General features: G+C 39.0%; 2 protein-coding genes across 2 annotated transcripts in view; one reads left to right on the top strand and one right to left on the bottom strand.

Moving 5' to 3' along the window:
* The window catches only part of Lmbrd2 (LMBR1 domain containing 2), a 53,581-nt gene extending 45,695 nt beyond the window's left edge, over window positions 1-7,886 (bottom strand). The window contains exon 1 of the mRNA XM_028767627.1: window positions 7,727-7,886. The gene's annotated coding sequence lies outside the window, so the exon portion shown is untranslated. The remainder of the gene's footprint in view (window positions 1-7,726) is intronic.
* Window positions 7,887-8,055: 169 nt separating this feature from the next.
* Skp2 (S-phase kinase associated protein 2) overlaps window positions 8,056-8,636 on the top strand; it is a 29,137-nt gene continuing 28,556 nt past the window's right edge. The window contains exon 1 of the mRNA XM_028767592.1: window positions 8,056-8,283. Within this exon, the coding sequence (XP_028623425.1) occupies window positions 8,276-8,283 (8 nt within the window). The 5' untranslated portion in view covers window positions 8,056-8,275. The remainder of the gene's footprint in view (window positions 8,284-8,636) is intronic.

Genomic DNA, 8,636 nt, shown 5'->3' with positions numbered 1-8,636 from the left:
TCTTACCAGAAATTTTCTGTTTATTATCTACCTATTAACTTACCTGTAATTTTCCAGTGTCAGGAATATTATAATAGTACAAAAAAAAATGAGAGTAAGTATAATTACCCTCTAGCCAGCAGTAGGGAGGGAGACAGGGCACACCTTTACTCCCAGCCCTCTGGAGAGAGAGGCAGGACAACCTCCGTGAGTTCCAGGTCAACCTGGTCCACAGAGTGAGTTGGGGGACAGGGAGATGTCAAGAAAAAAAAAAAAAAGACTTTACCTTCCAAATCCTAAATATTTAGAAGTATCCAATGGCCAAATATTATCAAAGTAAAAGAAATAATATTTAAGATTATTAACAAAAGGATATGCCCACATAAACTGAAAAATTAGATATACATTTACGTGATATGCAGAAAAAGATAAGACAACAGTAAAATACTTAAAGATGCCAAGTAAATGGTAGTATGATGGGCAGAAGCAAATGACAAAATCAGTTACTAACATGCCATATTAATATTTCTACTATGCATCTCAATTTCTCATTCTCAGTACGTTAAAAATGTTATGGATTAAAACACAATTGTGGGTCTTTCATCTCAGCACAAGAAATGTTTGGCTGCATCCTCTCCTCATAGTCAGGGCATTATTCAATCACTGCAGTAATAAAGAACAAATGCTTACTGTCATAGTTTCTGGGATCAAATAGGCCAGCACAAACAGCTCAACAGGGTTCTCCGCTTAGGCTCTCAAGGTATCAGTAGGTGTACATTCCTCTCTGAAGAAGAATCTAAGAATTTATGGTGGGTAAAATTTAGTTCTACTCATCAAGTGTAATGTGACATAAGGAGGTCGGGCACTGGATACTCTCACTTGATTTCTAGATAAAGCTATGAAGGGATGGCTACCTTCATGTGTCCAGTATTCTGTTTACATCATTTAAGTTTCTTTTTGTGTCATTACGACACAGATGAAATTCAATGAAATTGGAGATTCATTGGGTTCCCCTGACCTGAAAGCATGTGTTTAAAATTTGTCTCTTTGATCTTGAAGCTAGATTCAAATGAGGAATTACTTTTTAAGTATAGAAGGCTAGTACTCTCTAAAACTACCAGTGAATTCCTGTAGTTTGTTTTGGTTGCTGCAACTTAATACATCTGTTGAAAGGCAGGGTATCTTATAGTCTACTCGATTTAGCTATTTATATATTGCAGTTCATAAAAGTAATTGTCAACTTAAAAAATCTAGTCATGTTAACAATGGAACAGCGATTTGGCAATACATAGCAAAATCGCTTTTAAAAATTACCTTTGTGGCAGCAATTCCATTTTGCATAACTCATTCTCAAGATAAGCCAAAGCACAAAGCTCAGTGTGGGGGCACACACTTGTAACTGCAGTGCTGAGGAGGAGACAGGTGGATCCTGCTGACTGTGGGTTAATCAGCAAGCTCCAGGAAGAGACTCCACCTCAAACACAGGTAGACAGCTTTGAGAAACAACAGCAGGTTGTTCTCTGGCCTCCACATGCACACACATGCTTGCACACCCACAAAAACACAGATAAATACATCAACATAAGCATGTATGTGCATGTATGTGCAAACATACATATACATAAAAGAGCAAAATGGGAATTAAAGATTTATCTACACTGTTCATTTTTACTATAGTCATAAATGTGAAAACACAGAACAACTTAAGTGTTTACAATAAGTAGTCCAGGAACCATTGCCAGTTGAGCTTTTAAGGAAAACAGCCAAAATCATACTAACTGTTGGGAGCAACCTTGCTTATACATTAATGGCCTGAGTCAGCCATAGGCCTAAGTCAGCCATACATGCTTACTAACACAAGTCTTGGTCTCTGTGGGAAAGCACTAACCCTAGAACAGATAGCTATAGATCTTGTAGACAGGTAGCCCTCCCTGGTGGGAAAGTACCAGCCCAGATAAGAACAAATAATCATAGATCTTAAGGGTAGGTAGCTTTGGTGGGAAAGTACTAATTTAGATAAAAATAAATGACCAATACATCTTATGGACAGGTACATAGTGACCTGTTCTTCCCTGCTACTTCTGTGAACTTTTTACCCAGCCAATATCCTGCTCTGGAAGACATCTGTACTCCCCCTGAGAACACCTGCGCTCCCCAAGAACAAAGAAGACCCTGCGTCATCCCCCTCCCCACATCCTGCTTCTATGCATATATAACCCCTGTGTGAAAAAATTAAAATTACGGTTTGATCAGACTATAGACAAGCCATTGTTCTTTGTGTACCCCTGTTCCTCCAGTTCTCTCTTCCAGGTCCTCCGGTACCCAGTTCAACGCCTCGTGGGACTGGATGCAACTAACTAGTTACAAGCTGTAAGATCAGGGAGTGATCTATGCCTGAGTCAAAGGTAACAGTAACACTATTGATGAAAACCAAGGATCACAATATGTCCACAGCCAAAAAAATAGAAAGCCATAGAGCGCTCACTTCAGAGACAGCAGAAGGGACAGAAAAGTCTGAGGGGGCACAACATACATGTTTAAGGACAAAGATTTAATAAAACAAAAAGTGGTGATTATAGTTATGGAAAAAATGGTTCCCACTTTCTTCTTTGTGCTTTCTCAAACATATGTGTTTTTCATTTTTAGTAATAAATTATAGTATTTTATAATTAAAAGTTTTTTTAAAGTCATTATTGTAGGTAGAGTTAAATACACAGATAGAGTTTGTGTTGGGTGTTAAGTCTAATATTACAAGTCTTTTAAAATGCATGTTTTATTATATTATATATCTTGGCAAACCTGGTCTTAAGACCGTAACTCCAACAACTGTATAACTTTATGCAATGTAAGCTGTTAAATGAGAAGCACCTTACACCTGTGGCTATAACAAGCAAATCATATATAAAATACTATGGAGAAGTTCTAGACATAAAGCAGGTACTGAATACATGTATGGTGGTTTGAATAGGTTTGGCCACCATAGACTCATGTGTTTGAATGCTGGCCTATAGAACGTGGCCTTGTTGGATGAAGTATGTCTTGTGGGGGTGATCTTTGAGGTCTTCTATGGTTAAGCTCTGCCCAGTGGAGAAGTCCAGTCTCCTGGCTGTCTACAGAAGACAGTCGTCTTCTGGCTGCCTTTGGATCAACATATATAACTCTTTCAGCTCTTTCTCCAACACCATGTCTGCAAAATGTCACGCTTCCTGCCATGATGATAATGAACTAAACCTCTGTCACTGTAAGCCAGCCCCAGGTAAATGTTTTCTCTTATAAGAGTTGCCTTGGTCATAGTGTCTCTTCACAGCAGTGAAACCCTAATATAATGTACTAGTGGCTTACCGGTGTCTTCTAGGAAATACTTACTTGTTCCAATGGTCTCAAGGTATTGGTTTTACCCTCAATAATCAGCTTTCCTCAAAAAAGATTCTCTCTCTCTCTCTCTCTCTCTCTCTCTCTGTGTGTGTGTGTGTGTGTGTGTGAAAGGAAAGCAACTACATTTTACTTCTCAATATCTGTGGTGATACCACAACTCCCAAAGCGCATCCTTGTCCCTTTCTAAGAAATGAGCTAGACTCACAAAAATTACTGCTCCCCTGCAACAAATTAGCAGTGTTTCCTTCAGTTTGCAAGGTAGTTAAACAGTTCATCTGTTTGCTGGCAAGAAAGAAACTAAGCACAATAATCAGAATGGGTTAATTACTATAGAACACTTGCTGAACTGTAACTATGTGTATGTAACTCTGCAAAAGATTTTAAGAGCCAAAGGAAAAATGTGCCTTTGATCACAACAGAGGTTGACATATTTTTCAAACATTAAAATAATAGTAGGTTTAGGGAGATGATAATTAGTATTTGGAAGCATCCCAGTTTTCATGGGTTGGCATTAATACCATAGTAGTATAGTTGATTTTACTCAAAATCAAATGACAATCAACTTAACTGATCAAACTTTAGTGTACATGCAGTCAGACTGTACCCTTTAAAACATCAGGTCCAAAAGCCTTAAATATTTAAAACCCAACTCCATCTTTTTCCAATGATCAAGATACTATTAGTTATTATTTTCAAATACCTTTATAATCATCTTGCTAAAATTAATAGTTCAAGTGTACTGTCTTCTATGTATGTTGTGGCTGTTAAAAGTTTTACATGCTAAACTCACTCTGAAAAACAATTTAAAGGTTAAGATAATTTTGGAATTTGAGGAATTCCAAATGTTCAAAAACAGAGAGGGCAGGAGAGAGAAGGAGCTTAAGCAAAAGAAAAAAAAAAAGAGCAAGACAAAGAAGCAACTGATGAAAATACAAACAAAACAAACAAAAACAAAACTGACAAAAATTTATTAACCCCTCAAATTCTGAAACCAGTAAGAAATTTGGCCATCAACATCTAAGGATTTATCAGAGTTGGTTTTAATTTTTTTTTATTCAGGGCCTTTAGATGCCGAATACAAACTGTCTGCTATTGAGCCACACTCTAGTTGCAGTATTAATGTAAGTATTTTAACTCATCTATGTGACATAATGAAAGTTAGGTAACTCAAAAGCCTACAAAGAATTAAAATGAACAGAACAAGAAGTGGATGATAAAAGTAAAAGAAATCAATTCCCCAATCTAGTAAGAAATGCCTTAAATATACTCATTGTTCCTATGGTTAAAGATTTCATAGCTAGAATTTTAGTTAAGACCATAGGACAAGAGACTATTTCACTTTACAAATGATGAAAGTCAGAATGGTTTTGTTTTTGTTTTGGAACTGACAAACCCGGTGAGGTGACTAGGATTCCTAAATGTGGCAAGAGGCAGGAGCAGATGATTCATCATCTTTGGCAAGGCTTGAAGGGCTGAAGTTGGCAACCAGGTCAGTGGGTAAGGAGAACTCTAAACTTTCAGCAAGCCCTTGAGGATTTCAGTTGTAGGAACTGTAACTTTGGTATCCAGAGACTCCATTCTCACAAAATATTGTTTTTACTAAAGAACTTGAAGACTTAACGTATTTTTAGGATACACTGTACATTACTGTTTTGTTAAGTTAGTTCCCACAATCTAATGAGAAAAGATTGTTAGAATTTTTGCTTAATAAAGGAGAAAATGGCAGAGTGGATGTGTAATTTACCCAAGTTCTCACACCAGTATGTGGCAAAACAGATCCAAACTAAGGTATCCTGACCACAGAGAACAAATTTCAATTTCATGTCTCCTCTCCAATCCAGACATCGTTTTTAAATACAATTTGTTTTAAATAATTTCTATGGTTCCATTTTCATAAAGAATAATTTTAAAATATTTTATTATTCTTCAAGATGAATCAAGACACAATGCTTAAAAAGTCATGTTTAATATAGAATTTAAATTTTTACTTTGTGGATAATTATTTCATTTAGATTACAGTAATTTTTTTTCTAATTTTCATGGGAGAACCACAAAGTAAGCTAGAATAAATAAGAACATTTTTATTATTGATCTAATCTCTCCATCACAGATCATTATCAAAGAAAACTGAAGATAACTTTCAAATTGAGGCAGAAAAGGAGATAGTTATGGAATTTGACAGGCAACTGGAAACATGTTTGCTATAACTGTCTCTAGCATTTCATTCCTTTAAGCTAAATAACAGAAGAAGTAAAAGGAATCTCTAAATCTCTCTATGATATAATGTTGCCTTTATGCTTCATTGTATTTCTCCAGTTGTATTTGATTTTCAAAACTGGGACCAACAGTACACATGTATGCATATATGCATATACCATATATGTCAGTTACGATGGCCACTCCTTTTCTAGACTGAGGCCCTGAAAACATTGATTGCCTTGTAACTACGATACGTTTTTAGTTATGAAAATGACACTACTTATTGCCTTTTCCAAATATCTCCTTTCACAATTTATAATGTCACTTTGTATTTTATCTGAAGCTTCCAAAGAACATTAGATATTATTCAACCTAATGATCTTTTCAGTTATATAAAATGATTTCTTTTTACACTGGACTCAGATTAATTCTAATCCTAAAATTACGTTTTAAAAGACTTACTAAAATGAAACACAATATGTGCTAAGTAAGATTAAATAAGATTAATCAGGAAATAAAGTATTTTACATTAGCAGCAATCACAACATCTTAAAGTCTCTATGGGGCGTTTCTATATAGCTAATAACCTCAAATCTTCAATGGACACAATTCCTCTATCAAAAAGAATCACATGTGCCAGTATAAACCTTTTCAGTATATGAAGGAAACAGCTGTAATTAGAAGAAATGCAAAAGAAAAAATAGTTTCATTATCAAGGCAAATGAAGACGCTCCTAATTTCAAAGTTGATAGGCTTTCCTTTCCTAGAGAGAACCTCGTGCCTGCTAATTTAAATACCCTGTGTTCACTGGTAACTCTTAGCTAAATTCAGGACTAAACAAGGTTTTATTTTATGTTTTTTACTAACAATTTCTCTTGAATGAGTTACATCCTAACAGAAAGGACAAAGTTCAAGAGAAAGCAAATGAGCTTTTTAAATAACAAAAGATAATTTTATATACTATTTCAGAAGGTCTCATTTTAAGATACTTTCCGTAACAAAACTAAATACTTATTCTTGTAGTCTTGCTTCTTTTCAATTAAAACCAATTTGCGTTTTTGTTTTTGAGACAAGGTTTCTCTGTGTAGTCCTGGCTGTCTTGGAACTCACTCTGTAGACCAGGCTGGCCTCGAACTCAGAAATCCGCCTACCTCTGCCTCTCAAGTGCTGGGATTAAAGGCATGTGCCACCACTGCCCAGCTGTTAAAACCAATTTGCAAACAGGTCTTTTTTTTTTTTCTTACACCAATCTCACTTTCAGGAACTAAGGGTTCATGAATTTCTTCCTGTCAAGAAATAACTGATGCAAAGATTATGCCAGAAACAGAGACATAACTGAGCATGAAAGATTTAATTCATTATAAAACGAATCTTGCTCGCCCCACAAAGAAACACAGGGGTATACAATCTAACATACTAACCAATATTCTAATGTTTTTGATGAAAAAACATTTGCATTGTTCTTAACTCTATAAATCCTCATCTTTATTGGACTTGAAATGCATCCCCCTACCCTCTCCCCTGTTGCCCCTAAGTCACAATTTTTGTACAATTTGCACACCTGAATTTTGCATGGTCATTCTAATCTAATCGCCCCCGACCTCTTCGGAGGCTAAATTAGCATCGGTTTTAGGTAGAGATTCAAAGACAGGCTGTGGGTTGAATGAGAGGCACCTCCACAGCTTTCAAGGTGGTCTCTCCTTGCAAGCAGAGTCTCACTTTTTCCTTTTGCATTTGAGAGACCCATCAAGGACCCAAGAGGAGACACGCGGGAACCACAGCTGGCTCCCGCTGCCTTAAAAAATAAACCACCGCTTCTCCTGGAACTGCGCTTTAGCTTAAAAAAGGCTCCTCGCACGCTGTCTGATTGGATCTTCAGTCCAAACCCGTGGGGTGTGCGTCGTCCTCAAGCCTATTTTATAAGTGAGGCAGGGATCGCGTCCACAGACCCAGTCCTAAGGGCCGCCCACTGCCAGGTGGAGGAAGGCGAATGGCCGGATGGCAGGCGTGCCACCCACAGCCTCTCACCTGGCGGGCGACCGAGACCGAGGTGATGAGCCCGGCGACGGCGCCCACTATGGATCTGAAGCTCCCCCGAGTCCATCTCCGCCAGGCTGGGCCGGGACCCCAGACCCTGACGCACCTCGCGCGTCCCCGCCCCCCTCACGCTCACCGTCGGACCTCGCCAGACAGCGTCTGGAAGGGACTCAGAAGCTTTCACGTCCGCCGCAGCCTGCCGGGTTCAGGGATCCTTCAGTCCCAGGCGACCGTGGCTGTGGTCACCCCAAGGCCTGTGGGCACCGGGAAGAGGAAACCCCGCTCCCAGTCAATCGGCTGACATTTCCCAGTCAGTCGGAGCTCCACCCACTTCCGCCTGCAGGCCCTCCTCCTTCTTCAATCCCGCCCTGCGCCGCGGGGAGTTGTGGGTATCTGCAGGGTTTGTCCAAAATAAGAGTGGAGGAAATAAGGAGAGAGCGAGTCGGACTACGAGCTAGGCCCGGAACTGCAATTCCCAGCAGGCAACGGGGCGTCAGAAGGCGGCTGCTGGAGAGCGGGATGCAGAACTCCGCGCGCGCGGTAGTGATGGAACGTTGCTAGTTCGCGGGTCCGGCTGCTGGGCCCCCGGGGATCACTCTTAAGCAGAGCGCTAGAACGGGAGTCTGGAAGACAGGCATCTCTTCAATTAATTCAAGCATTCAAAACTCCTGAATCAGTGGACGCCATGCATAGGTAAACCGATGGCAAAAAAAAAAAAAAAAACCCGGGCAAAGCATGAATGAACCGTTTGAGTTCTTTTAGGCCGCGAATGTTGCTTCTTGCTCAATTAATCTTGTTATGTGAATGATTGCTTAGTTCCTTTTTGTAAGAAAATGGATGGATGAATACTTTAGTGCCAATACCAGTGTGCGTTTTACTTTGGCTTCCTAATTAGGTTTCCTTCCACTACTTTGAATCACGGTATGAGTGCCATCCCTCTTTTTCCCTCCACGGGAAGAAATTATTGAGGCCTTCTGCGTGACCATAAATCCCAGAGCCTTTCGAAGTATATTTGTTTCCGATTTTCTCTTTCATTCTTGGATTTC

This window comes from Grammomys surdaster, unplaced genomic scaffold (genome assembly GCF_004785775.1).
Source record: "Grammomys surdaster isolate TR1022 unplaced genomic scaffold, NIH_TR_1.0 174, whole genome shotgun sequence".
Taxonomy (NCBI): Eukaryota; Metazoa; Chordata; class Mammalia; order Rodentia; family Muridae; genus Grammomys; species Grammomys surdaster.
Note: the sequence above shows the minus strand (reverse complement) of the source record. Positions and strands in the feature narration are given on the sequence as shown.